The following is a 14,764-nucleotide window of genomic DNA, read 5'->3' on the forward strand; positions in this document are numbered from 1 at the left end:
TATATATATATATATATATATATATATATAGCCAGATTCTGGTGTCATTTACTCCACTGATTTTAAAGTTGTTATTCTGAATTTAAACTGGTGTAATTGTAATCAGATTTTTTTCTGAAGGAACAGAGTCTGCTTAGAGACATGAGAGGGATCTCATTGAATAAACTCATTGGAGTCCTCCAAGTATTTAGTATTGGACCAATTAACCTACATAGCAGGAGGATAAGGTGCAAGTTACTGGATAAGGTGCAAGTAGGAAGGTCAAAGTCAGTATTTCATGGTTACCAACAGTTTCTTTTTATGGCCACAGAAACAAGCTTCAGTTGCTCTCAGATTGAAAGCTTCCAAAATTCTGCAGGCTAAATATTTGATTAAATTTGATGGGTCCATTGGGCTGGATTCCATAGACATCTGCACACAGAATTTCCTATTAAGTTAATAGGAATTTTAAATGCAGATCATTGTCAGGTTTGAGTATCTAGAACAAGGGTCAGCAACGTTTGACACACGGCTCGCCAGGGTAAGCACCCTGGTGGGCCGAGCCAGTTTATTTACCTGCTGACGCAGCAGGTTCGGCAGATCGCGGCCCCCACTGGCCGCGGTTCGCTGTCCTGGGCCAATGGGTGTGGCGGGAAGCGGTGCGGGTGAAGGATGTGCGGCCACTCCCATTGGCCCAGGACAGCGAACCGCGGCCAGTGGGGGCCGCGATTGGCTGAACCTGCTGCGTCAGCAGGTAAATAAACTGGCCTGGCCCGCCAGGGTGCTTACCCTGGCGAGCTGCGTGTCAAACGTTGCCAACCCCTGTTCTAGAAATTGGTGAGAAAGGAAATATCTGACCATCAAGTTTTCTCCCTACTTCCTTAGGATGTCTTAATTTTTCTGAATGAAAAGTATAGGTATCCTTTATAAGGATATCTAGTAAGAAAGATTTGTGGATGACATATATAAAGTATGGGTAAGATTCTGTAATCCTATCCCTTTACATCCTACTGCTTCTTCTCCCTGGTACAATGTCCTGGTTTAGCTCCTATGTAACCCAACTGATGTTTTATAAAAAAAAACTGGTTTCTTTTGTTAATATTTTATAATTAAATAAAAATGTTTGAATAAAAAAGTATATAACATATTTGAAAGACTTTTGACACTAGAAGAAATAGGTTTTAATTTCAGACTTTGAATGGAAAATGTAAGTAAAAGGAGAAGTGATGAGAACATCAAAGTTCTTGTTATGCCTATTAGGAAAGAATAAGTTTGTGATAGAACTATCTAAAAGCCTGGAGAGGAAGGGGAAGGAGTGGAGTCATTGGTGACTGGAGAAAGGGAAGTGGCTACTTGGTGGAATTAACTGTCATTGGATACTGATCAGCAATTGATGGAAAAAAAGGGAAAGGAAAAGACTTGAACTTGACAGGAAAGTTGCAGCCTTCTTTTATATTAACAATATCACCTCTAACATAGTACACAATGAATAATTTTAATAAACTATTGAAACATTTTACTTTTAATGTATTCCTCCAGACAGGTTTTAAATTCTCAGGTCCACTACTGAACACAGAAATAGAGACAAAAGTAAAGGAGGAACTAAGGACCTGATTTAAAATCCATTGATCTTCAATGGGCTTTGGCTCAGGCCCTAAAAAAAAGAATAAACTTTGACATTAATGCAGGATGATTGGTTGAGAATGAGAAGTGACTTGTTAGTGGTTATAGCATCCATAATGTATTCAGAAAACTGCAGAATATTGTGTTTTAAATTGATGAAGATGGCATTCAAGAATGCAGTGAAAATTATAATAAAGAAGCTTTTGCCATTTATTCAGACAATAAAAATACAATGAAAGAAATAAGAGATCTGCTCAGTTAGAATCCCTCTAAACTTCTGAAATGTGGTCAGCACACTGATAATTGAGAAAGTAGGAACACCCTGGCCTCTACAGTCCTGCTATACAGAATGGAAGTTCCTCAGGATCATCTTCATGGTTGGTTGATGTAAAAAGGAGGATTAATGTACTAGCTTGTAAATAACATTCAGAGGAACTTTCAAGAAGATAGTCTCTACATTTGTATCCAAATACCATAAGCAGTGCTTAATTTGTAATGAAAGAGTGCCAGGGCTCAAGCAATTTTTTTTACTTTCATAACTGACTTGGCTAGCTCAGAGGAGCCGGGGCTATAAACTGCAGAGCCTAGAGGTGCCGGGGCTCAGCCCTGGCAAGCCTTGGAACAAATGAAGCACTGACCATAAACATATTGAAATTTGCATTGAGTATGAGAAGACTTTGAACGCAACGCTGGATTCATTTTACACAATGGAGTCTACAGAAAAGGACGTCTCTGAGAGCTTTGACAGATTACAGGTTGATGATACCTATTGTCATAATCTCTGTGGAAATCTGTCTTGATCTAATTAACAGGAAAGAACTGGAATCATACAAGGACAAAACTGAAAAACGATTTAGATAAACTTAGGTAACTTTTCCATTACCTACCTACCATGACTGATAACAAATACAAAGGTTGAGCCCAGAACCAAAAGAAGAGGATGAAACACGGTTGATGGAATCTAATCCTGGTCTTCCTCCTTCTCTTCTAGCATTTAAATTTGAAAATCCAGATATTTATCCCATTTTTTTGTTTGAGAAGGAGACTATGTCACAGTGTGTTGCATCAATATAGTGGGAACTTGTGGAAGTAAAATCATAGAAGACAAGACATCCTGCTGGCTAACTAACAATCAAATGTATTTTTAGCACATTTGGACTGGTTTGGGTGAAACTTTATAATAAACTAAGTGTTGGAAAAGCAAATAAATGTGGTAAGAGCACAGTTGTATTTAAGGGGAGATATGAAAGTGATAAGCCTAACTTGTTAGACTGGTGTCTTGAATATTGCATGCCTGTGTTTTACTTCAGAATTGCAAACTCTTCACTTTGAACAGTGTGTCTTTTTTATATCTGAGGAATAAATATGCTTGCATAGTGAATTTCATAATAAACGTTTTGTGTTTCATTTAATAAAAGCTTCTTCTTTTTTTTATTTCAATGTTAGTTTGTTTTCTCCAGAAGAAAAGCAGGGATTTGTTTTTTGAATTGAGGAAAGTCACAGCAATGCCTGTGTGTGTGTGTGTGTACGTACTATCAGTCTCTGCTGTTTTAAAAACTTTGCCCTTTTTTAATGTGGCTTTTTGCCCAATTGTCACTACATGCAGTGATTTGTAATTACATTTTTATTCATAAATAGTATCAAACATTTATGACAGTAATATTAAATTGTCTGGATGGATAGTGTATTTTTCATTTACTTTTTATTTGCAATTTTAATGCTGTGGTAAATGTTGATTATATCTTCTTGTGTCTTCTCAGGATCTGGAATATATTATTTCCTATTCAATATTTTTGCAGTCCTGTTCAGCAAATTAAATGTCAGGTCTTTGTTCTTTAAATGTTTGTCTTCTTGCCAGCAATTACACAAAATCAGCCATTATTGAAGTCACTGTTTATATCCTCCATTTTTAACATTATTTATATAGTGCTATATGTATATATGACAATGTACAATAAGTGAGTTTTTGCCAAGTAACAGGATCTTGCCCCAAAGACCTTACAACAAAAGCAGGAACAATACAGCACGATACAAATTGGGAAGATTCTTTGAATAGATGGATATTATTGTTTTTTGAAAGAGAGGCAGGGATCTTGATATATGTATATTATTCAGAATAAAATAATCTAATTTACTGATTATATTCCTTAATCTAATATTTTTACAACTAGTAAACGATTAACACAAGAAAAAATGAAGGCGTCCAAAATATTTTAAAATAATTAATTTGTGATTTTACAGACTATCAACAGTTCACTCTGCTGTTCTGGAGCCACAGAATCTACTCCTGCTGCAGAATTGTGTAGCAGAATATCCACTTTCATTTAAAAAAATAAGTTTCTAACTTTCTGGTTGTGAAGAAAATTTTAATTATGGGAATGTAAACTGATGCGATGCTGTTTTCTTTTGTCTGCAAACAGACGGTGAATCAATACCTATTTGTGATGTGAACTGCCCTATTTATGTCACCAAGGTGTTACCTCTGAAATCTAATTACGATGACATAATTGCCCACAGTGTTAACTACTTCATGATGACTGTTTTAGTTGCAACATCAAACTATTATGCTTATCTCACAATTCCAAACCAACCCCTATATCTTTCTAAGTGCCAAAAACCACAAAAGCTTCCTACTAGATTTCCAAAACATCTAGATTCCTCCCTGAGAACTTTCACAATGCAGTTGTACATTTCCAATACAAAATTCTGCATCACATTTAAAACTGAAGATTTAGGGGCAGTGTAAAAAAAAAAAGAATTTAATATTGAAATAAATAACAATAAATAATTTAATGATAGGATAATCAAGTATGCAAATAGTCCTAACCAAAGGTGCCCATATGTTAATTTGGTGGTCTTAGTCCCATTAACAAATGACAGGGCCCACATCTTAAAAATCAGCATTACAGTTGGTGCCCTTGTTTCTAGCCTTAAGAGAATCCAGAGGTTCAGTGAGCATGTGGATCGCGTTCTCTGCTTACTCATAAAGGTTGTTCTTTCAGGTAACATTAGAGATTTAGCAAGATTTGAGACATTACCTATCCTTGGCATCATCCATGTTGTACCTTTCTATAGATAGATTTTATTTGTGCTAGTTTATAAAGATCCATTTAGCCCATGCTTTTGAGAACTTCATTGTCTAGTCCTGTCAGTCAGGTTTCTTTTGTTAAGACATGGAGATCAGTGAATTATTTTAGATGGTGCAGACAAGTAGTCTGGTTTGATTTTTCTTTGGAAAAAGTAACTAGGAGCTAGATTCACAAAAGCACCTATGTCCAACATTTAGGCACCACTCACGTTCACAAAATCACTGTTCAGCTGCCCCTTAAATCCCCTCAGATTTATTTGAGCATAAGCTTTCGTGGGTAAAAAACCCACTTCTTCAGATGCACGGAGTGAAAATTACAGATGCAGGCATAAATATACTGATACATGAAGAGAAGGTCATTACCTTACAAGATACAGCCTATGTCACCTGATCCAGTAGGCATGCTCTTGAGCAAGCCTAACCTGCACAAAAGACAGCTGGGAAGTTGGGGGGCAGGTGGTGTGTGCGTGCATGCATCAGAATTCCCAGCAGCTTATGCACTTGTTACCTAGAATGTGTGGGAGAGACAGGTTTGAATCCCCACTCTGCTTGATTTAGTTTAGGGACTTGTGCCCAGGTTATCTACATCCTAGGTGGTTGCCCGAACCACATGCTCTTGGCTATTCTGGTGTGGAGATCTCTCAATCTCTTCTGTTGAAGCTGTTCAACTTTATGTATGTAATTAAATAGTCATTGGAGCAGAGACTTGAACCTGATTTATCCACATCACAGGGTAGTGCACTAACCACTGGGCTATTTGGTTAAAATAGGGGTAGTCTATCTCTTCATCCTCCCTCCACCTAAGCCAGGTCAGCCCTAACTCCAGGAGAGGGTTCATGGCTGAGAATCCTGAGCAGAGATAGGTGCCTCCCTCTGGCCTGTCAGTCATGTAAGGCCTAGATCAATGGGCTCTGTAGATCTGGGCCCTAAGCCCTGGCTTTTTCCTCTGCATTTCACTCCTAGGCAGGAGTGACTCTGTACTCAGCTTGGTGGCTTCTGCGAATCCCTTTCTTAGGTGTCTAACTTTCCCCATGCGTTGTATGGGAAGCCTGGATGCCTAACTCAGAGCTGTGAATTCCATTGGGTAGCAGGCTTTTAGGAGTTAGCACTGCAATGCCTACGTCCTCTTTGTGAATGTAGCCCTATGTTTTCTTTAAAAAGTGAGACTCATCAAACAGTAATAATTGGCAGGTTTTCTAAGCCATATATGCTTTTGGACTCACAGCTGTAAAAGCTTTGGGAAAACAAATTTCTGTCTATGAAAACTTTTTTCTACAGAAAAAATCCTCGCTTGATTTTCAAATAATAAGATGAATAATTTGTATGAATTGGCCCCAGTGAAACTGATTGATTTTATTAATCTTCTTGATGTGTTTAATTCGGAAATAACTTTTAATTAATAAATAAATCATTAATACACTTTTTAACTTGTGCCATAGCTGGAAACCAACATATGTAGTTCTTAGCAAGCATGAAGAATATTTGAATAACCAACTCAAAAACTGCCAAGAAACTACCGAAAATGACAAGTAAGTATGAGAATTTGAGATTATTTTATGTTAAGAATACTTTCAAGCAATGATAATAAGCACTCTAGCTGCTAAGTGTAGAAATCTGCAAACTACATTGCAGGGAGCTATCATTTTTTAATCGATACTTTTAATTTTCAGGAAAATAACAAATGTCTTCATAATTGAAAGAATATTCATTAGAGATATATGAGTTCATGCATATTCAGAATGTTCAGGCTTATACTAATATTGAGACATATTTTATCCTTACGCTTGTACAGCACTCCAGTTGATGTAAATACACAAAAATTAAGGGTCAAATGTGGCCCTTCATTAGAAATGACTCCAAATCCTAACTACTTCCCAAGTACATATTGGAATTTTTCAAACCCTCGCTCTACTGTATACAATTTAGGGAAAAAATTCCTCCTTGAAACAGAGACCAGTAACATTTCAGGTTTGGCAGCCATATGTCGTAAAAACCAGTGAGTACTAATGAAAAACCATTTAAATAGTATTAGCCTGATGCCTGCCATGACTTATCTGTCATCGCTATGACATATTTCTAAGTACACTGCAGTATCAATTGTTTTAGGATAATACAGTAGAATCTCAGAGTTACAAACACCTCAGGAATGGAGGTTGTTCATAACACTGAAATGTTTGTAATTCTTTGAACAAAACATTATGACTGTTCTTTCAAAAGTTTACAATTGAACATTGACTTAATACAGATTTGAAACTTTACTATGCAGAAGAAAAAAGCTGCTTTTAATCATCTTAATTTAAATGAAAGCACAGAAACAGTTTTTTACCTTTATTTTTAGTAGTGTACGTTTAACAGTACTGTAATGGACAGCATTTGCTATCTTTTTTTTTTGGTCTCTGCTGCCTGATTGCATAGTTCTGGTTCCAAATGAGGTGTATGGTTGAGTGGTCAGTTCATAACCCTGTTGTTCATAACCCTGAGGTTCTACTGTAGTGAAGTAGTCTTTTTAAAAAGCATTCAGAAAATACAGAGGCAGGTATAAATACACAGCACATGAAAAGATGGGAGTTGCCTTACCAAGTGGGGGTTCAGTGCTAACGAGACAATTCAATTAAGGTGGAAGTTGCTGGTGACTACACACCTCACAATTAAAACACTAACCCAGGAACCAATCCCTGCAACAGACCCTGTTGCCAACTCTGTCCGCATATCTATTCAAGGGACACCCATCATAGGACCTAACCACATCAGCCACACCATTAGGGTCTTGTTCACCTGCACATCTACCAATGTGATATATGCCATCATGTGCCAGCAGTGCCCCTCTGCCATGTACATTGGCCAAACTGGACAGTCTCTACGCAAAAGAATAAATGGACACAAATCAGACATCAAGAATTATAACATTCAAAAACCAGTAGGAGAACACTTCAGTCTCCCTGGACAGTCAATACCAGACTTAAAAGTGGCAATTCTTCAACAAAAAAACTTCAAAAACAGATTCCAATGAGAAACTGCAGAACTGGAATTAATTTGCAAACCGGTCACCATCAAAGTAGGCCTGAATAAAGACTGGGAGTGGATGGGTCACTACAAAAACTAATTTCCCCCTGCTGATACTCACACCTTCTTGTCAACTGTTTGAAATGGGCCACCTTGATTACATTGGCCTCATTAGCACTACAAAAGTGATTTTTCCTCCCTTGGTATTCACCCCTTCTTGTCAACTGTTGAGAATAGCCCACTTCCACCTTAATTGAATTGGCTCGTTAGCACTGACCCCCCCCACTTGGTATGGCAACTCCCATCTTTTCATGTGCTGTGTATTTATACCTGCCTCTGTATTTTCCACTCCATGCATCTGATGAAGTGGGTTTTAGAACACGAAGGCTTATGCCCAAATAAATTTGTTAGTCTCTAAAGTGTCACAAGGACTCCATGTTGTATTTGCAACATGGTTTACCTTTATTGATTTAACACAGGATGATTACCTTTCTATGCATCGCTCCTTTTCTTTCCTGTGGTTTCCAAAGATGATATTGATCACTTCAGCCCTTTTTGTGCTGAATTGCTTTTATATTGTCTTTGTTTTTTGTTTGTAGTAATGCCTACAAAAGCATTCCCGAACATTGTTGGTTTAAATTAGAGAATAAAATATTTTTTTTAATGTGGCCTTTTTTACTGATGCTACGTATTTTTTTAATTTTGGGGATGTGTACTCAGATGATTTCACTGGACTTATACCAGCATAAAATTGATTTCGGGGTCAGTCCTGCCAGCTGGTGAGTGTTCTGGCCTTATCCAGCAAAATATTTAAGGAATGTGAATAGTTTCATTTAATGGGACTAATTTGTGTGCTTACAGAGTGCTCAGTACCTCCTAAGAGAAAGCCCTTAAACCAGTTATGAATTAGGCCCCTGTTTGTTAACATCGAAAGCTGAGAAGCACTTAAGGAAGCTGGGCCATAAATTGGTTCAGCTCCATTGAAATCAGTAGAACTGTGTCAATTTATGCCAGCAGAGAATTTGGCCTGCTGTATGTTTTATGTTAAGCCATATACAAATGAAACCATCTGAATGCTGCAAAGCTGTCTTTGGACATGTATATTCTGCATCACTTTCAGAACAATGAGAAACGATTGTTTTCATTTCACAACTGTGTACTCTGTTTTGTACTGCATAGTATTCGATGAAAGGGAATAATTACAGCCAAATAAGGTTGTATTCATCATACCCTGACCTTTGTCAACAGAGTAACAGATCTAACTGAGTTGATTTTTTTTACATAATTAACTTCTTTCTCAAGTTAAATGACTTACAATACATTAATGCAAGAAATATTCTGAATCAAAACATTATTCCACTTTGTTGTTTTAACAGGAAAATGTATCAGGATCACATGAACCAGTATAAAGAGATTTTGAAACAACACAAAGCAAAATATTCAGAAAATGCTCTTGCTCAGGAATATTATATGAAAAAAAAAGAGATTGAAGAAATCCGGAATAGAGTTCTGGAACATTCTGAACAATTTAAATGGAAGGAAGCTAACCTTTTGGATATTTTAGGTACCGGTATTACCATATTAATAGGGTCCAGTTAAATAATAATAATTTATAGTCCATTGCAAATTCAAAGCATTGTACAAACATTAACTAATTAATCTCCTTCATAGGTAAGAATTATTTTCTCCATTATACAAATGGAGTCAGTGGCAAAACCTGGATTTCAACACAGGGCTTTCTGAGTGCTCATCACTCAGAGTCACATGTCCTTTGGCTTGTGGTAACAGGTCCTCAGAGTATTCCATTGTACCAGAGGCTTCTTTTACTATTTTGAAGTTCATTTTCAAACATTTATTTTATGTTGTTCCTAGTATTGTTGTTGATCTATGTGTCTGTATTATATTGCTCTTTCTGTACAGCACTTTAACACAAACGCAGAGTGCTTCCCCAACCGATTAATATTATATATTAATTGTCTTTGCGAAAAATATGACATTAGTGAATGAACAATCTAAAATGCAACTTTATTTTTTCAGAGCCTGCTCCTTTCAGGTCACTTTCTGATTGGGCGTTACAGATGTATCCATGACACATTCTCAATATTTACTGGCTGGTGGGTAGGAAAGTTTATGTTTGGCTTTTTCACTATCTTTGTAGCCTTGAATGTAGTGATGATGATGGGCGATCACTCGTTACCGAGTTTGATCATTTTCCATGGGAGTTATGGGTCCTCAGGTGGCTAATAACAGGGCCACCCAGAAGATTCAGGGGGCCTGGGGCAAAGCAATTTCGCGGGCCCCTTCCATAAAAAAAAGTTGCAATACTATAGAATACTATATTCTCATGGGGGCCCCTGTGGGGCCGGGGCCTGGGGCAAATTGCCCCACTTGCCCACTTGCCTCTCCCCCTTCTCCTCCCCCCCCCGGGCGGCCTTGGCTAATAAGGCCAATCCTTGAACCACAAGTTCTATTACAAGGAGGGCAGATGTTTTCAGGCTCAGCGGGAGGCTGTTGATCACGACTGGAAGCCAGTCTCGCCTTCCTTCTGCGCCTCTTGTCCTCTGCAGCTCGGCAGCGAGCAAATGTGATAATAGCCACAAGAAATTATTGTCATTAAATTACAACTTTACGCTTAGACGTTATTTCTGCAGGAGTTTTGCCCGAGGGAAAATTGAGGGCCAAATAATACCGTCCATGAGTGGGGCCCTGGAGGAAGAAAACTGAGGTTCCTTTCATGAAGTTTCTATCAAAATGTTCCATTAGAGAAGGGTGGGGTTTGGCTACACCATGGAAGAATAAGAAGATTTAGTCTCCAAACCTTGACTCAAGAGTCTGCCTAGGCTATCTGCACATATAGCATGTGCCTCTGCACTGGCTCCAAGGCCTCCTGAAGCAACCCCGCCGCCTCCCAGCTGCATAACTACATTGTAGCTGCACAACAAGGTAACCTCCAGAGCAGCTTGGGGAAGGAAATGCTTTTCTCCAATCCACAAGGGTTCCGCTGAACCTCACTGTCTCTCCAGTGTGGATCTGGAACCCGAAAGGGCTCCGGGACATAGGTGTGTGTGCGCACACATGTAGGAAACAGTGCTGTGTAGCTGGCTGGACCCCTCTTCCCACTTATTGGTCAAATATTGCCATTTCTTACCCGTTCGCACCCCCTTTTAGTTACAATGGCAGTTACATGCACACAATTAAGGTAACATCTGGCTCTCAGAACTTACTCATTCAAAACTCCCATTGGCTTTAAAGAGAGTTTGCTTAAGGGCTGAGTAAAAACTCTGGGCCAGATCCTTACCTCAGAGGGGTTGCCCTTTCATGAATCTCCCCATTTCTGCACATTATGGGAGATCAGTCAACTCTTCAGCACCCCGACCACCACCTGGGTGTGGCAGAACTCTTTCTGAATATCCAATGTCTGCACTGAGGGGATAAGGGTGTGATTGGGTGAGCTGGGACTCCATGGACCTTATCTGGAAAAGGGAATACAGTCCTAGAGTACTTCTAGTGCACAATCCCTTACTGTGACCAGCAGGGAGTCCCTGTTAGTGTAGCTCCAATGGATTCAACACTAATGTGGAGGCACATAGCCTGCACATAGATGACCCTGGTCTCCTTGATTCTGCAGGCTTGTGCGTGGCCCTTGCACGCTTTTTGTGAGGGGGCACACTCCATTCCCCTGACAGACAATGTAGGAAAATCTCCAAAAATAAATCCTCACTAAGATTTCCTCCCCCAAATCTCCCTACAGCAGATTTTAACAGTGCAGGGGACATTCAGGCCCTGAGTATAGGACTTCAGCATATGACCCAATGGGAGTTTTGCCCCTTATAGGGATCATATAGGTGTAATTCATCAACTGTGTAGATAGAAACTTTTTCAGTATAATATACATACAGATTTAATAGTTTAATATCTGTATTCTTTGACATGACTGTATGTCATACATACTATACTCACTGATTCTTTAACATAAAAGTGCTTATCTGAGGCAAAAAACACAAGACGTCCTCAAGCATGCTGCAGTTTTTACCCAGAAATCTTTTGAACTAGAGAAAGAAGCAAATGAAGTAGAAATGAAAATTAATTATTTCAAACAGGTAACAGTGTTTTAATATATAATTTAATTATATACAATTGTATTTTACATTTGTATATGCATGGATATACACTAATATGTCACTGTGTCTTTCTATAGTGATAACATTATATTGTGTTTCGTAGCACACAGGCATACAGGATGACTCCAGAATTAGTAATTACTGTATTGTTTCTGTTGCATTGTAAGTGTTCTATTTAGGAAAGGGGGAAATGTGACTCCATGAATTTATGGACTCTTGAGGATTGCCTTATATTGATCTCAGCTTACACCATCATTCCCTCAAGGCACAGTGTCATAGTGACCTCCCTTCCAGCTCAAGAAGGCTAAACCTATCAGTGCCATCCCTAAATGCGCCACAGCGCTCCCAGTTCCTGCTGGCATTTAAGATGTTGCAAGTTAACCTTGTGAATATTAATGTATTGTACCTAAATATGGAGTTCATTGTCAGAATGGCATACATTCCTGTTCTCTTTTGAATAGATGTAATGCTAGATAATTCTGTCTCAGATGATCCTCATCTCCACAGCTTGTGCCTTTGCACCAGAGCTAAACATAGTCCTGTTGGGTAGCAGAAGCACTGCTCACAGCTAGGACCACCTTCCTAACAAGGTGTGTGTAAGGACAGAGCCATGACCCCACACTCCTAACACACTGCCCAACTGAGCTGGCTTGGTGTGGAGGAAGGCACACTGTATACCTGTCAGTGGATGCTGAAGCTGTTACCCCAGCATGCAGTGCCCAGGAGGCATTTTGGCTAACTTAACCAAAATTCCTTCTGTTGCCCTGTGGCCCCTCTGCACCCAGAGAGGGCAGTGGCAGTAAGACACAGTATGGCCCATAATATCCAGGTTAGCTCACTGTCAGTAGCGTTTCATCCAGAATACTTTTAGCATAATAAGATATATACTGTATGGGAATTTGGAATTCCTTAAATGCTTGGGAAATTTTCTCCAATCCAGGACCTCTTGGTGATGTCTTCCTGAACAATTTATCCTGAGTTCTTCCTGAAGACTCCCACAACTTTAGAAGCTGGGGAATTAGTCTCCAACCTGAGTATAGCATTATGTAGTTGATACCGTGTTGGAATTATTGTAATACATTTATGCACGTTAACCAAACAAGAATTAAATGTTAATGAATTTTTAATTCATACTCTTATAGTCCCACTATAAAGAGCCCTAGGACACTGTTAAAATGATTTTTAGGGACTTACATAACATCCCAAGGCTGAATTTCTGTGATACTTTAGGTCACTTTCTAGAATGTGAACCAGCAGGTGTCTACAAAAAATTGTTGGAGAGAGGTATTTGGACGTTGACTACATCCACTCTAGGTTGGGCTTCTAGCTTGGTGAGCTTTTAGAAGAAGTGGAGATCTGGAAGTCTTGAAATATTGCTACAGTGAACTTACATTTTGCCTTAGAGAAGACCTAGAGAGAGAGAAGGTGTGAGAATTGGAAATCACATAAAAGGATCGGATTATCTAAAACACACACATCTCTTTGTAAACGTGGAAGATATGGGAAGAAGGATTATTCTCTCATGTGAAGATTTAGCATTAGGACAGATATTTTTGTTTCATCTGATATTGGTTTCATGCTTCCTGTATATATTAGTCCAATTCTTTATTATTTGCTCTTATTTTGATATATTACTATTAATTTGCTACTTGCTGGTTTGCTGCAGATAGATAAAGGATTTAGAAGGGGAACAATAGCCTAAATTGATCCATCATTGAAACATACTTCATTATATCAGAGGCATAAAAATGATCAAGAAGCTGCATTGCAGTTCTATAAACTAAGGGACAGTCCTGATTCCATTAAAGTCAATGGCAAAACTTAAGTCAAAACTGCAGTGGGAACAGAGTCAGTCCCTACCTGAGTATTATTTATTTATTTATTTGTATTACTGTAGTGCCTAAGGATTCCAATCAGAGAAGGTCCCACTGTGCCAGGCTCTGGATAAACACTTAATAAAATGGCTTAGGGACAGTAATGTTATAATAATTAAAGAGACCATCTAAAGAGCTCCTATCTATGAATGGATTTAGCAACATCAGCAGACATCTGTGGCAGGCTGTTAATATTTTTCGACTTTTGACATTTATTTTATTCATTACTTTTTAAGCACTTTGAAAGGAGTACAGAAGATCAAAATCATTCTAAAATTATTGAAGGAAAAAGTAAAAAAAATTTAGAGAAAAGGAAGGCGTTTAAAGAAAGGTAAACTTTTAAACTCAGTTCTACAGTCTGCGGATAAGTGTGATGGGGCAAAGCCTGGAACTGTGTATAAAGTCTGGCATCTCTGGGGCACTAGAATTTTCCCTCAGTCCGGTACAAAGAACGCGCTCAACTTCTCCACAGTGGCTTCACCAGCCCATTGGTGTAGTTTGACTTCTATATTTGGGGGGCAGCTCCTGTCAGGCAAACAGGGCCATGAGTGGCGCGGAGGGGCAAATTCTGTGCCTGCCCGAGGCTTGCAGTTTGGGGGGACAACACACCTCCTGCCCCCCAAACTACACCCTTGGTTGTGGCTATGACTGCTGCACTTCTCATCCCAACACAAATGGATTTAATTATTTTAGTAAAAGCTGCGGAAAACTTGATTTTAAAAAGCTGAATCTGTCTGAAGATATCTAATTCAAATCTGTTAAGTGTTGGTCTTTGATTCACACCACCACTGCTTAGATTTATGTATACATCTTGCAGCTGTTGAATATTGCTGCAGTTATTATGAAATCAGAAGTAAGAGCCACGTCATCTTTACTACACAAAAAGAGTTGTAAATATTTGGTGCATAACTAACAATATGGGTTTTATAGACTTCCAAATGTCATCTGTGATCAGTTCATTTTTTGAGCCACTTAAGAAATCTAAACCCTAATTTAATTCTTAAAAACATGCATGATTGAAAGCTGTATAGACAGGATTAATGGCTTAGTAAATTAGTCAGTGGTCATTTACAACT

General features: G+C 38.6%; 1 protein-coding gene across 1 annotated transcript in view; it reads left to right on the forward strand.

Moving 5' to 3' along the window:
• Positions 1–14,764, forward strand: part of C4H14orf39 (chromosome 4 C14orf39 homolog) — a 49,726-nt gene that overhangs the window by 11,071 nt on the left and 23,891 nt on the right. The window contains exons 3-7 of the mRNA XM_054026180.1: positions 6,130–6,219; positions 9,070–9,257; positions 9,731–9,773; positions 11,673–11,793; positions 13,925–14,019. Coding sequence (XP_053882155.1) covers positions 6,130–6,219; positions 9,070–9,257; positions 9,731–9,773; positions 11,673–11,793; positions 13,925–14,019 — 537 coding nt within the window. The remainder of the gene's footprint in view (positions 1–6,129; positions 6,220–9,069; positions 9,258–9,730; positions 9,774–11,672; positions 11,794–13,924; positions 14,020–14,764) is intronic.

Source organism: Malaclemys terrapin, chromosome 4 (assembly GCF_027887155.1).
Source record: "Malaclemys terrapin pileata isolate rMalTer1 chromosome 4, rMalTer1.hap1, whole genome shotgun sequence".
NCBI classification, from domain to species: domain Eukaryota; kingdom Metazoa; phylum Chordata; order Testudines; family Emydidae; genus Malaclemys; species Malaclemys terrapin.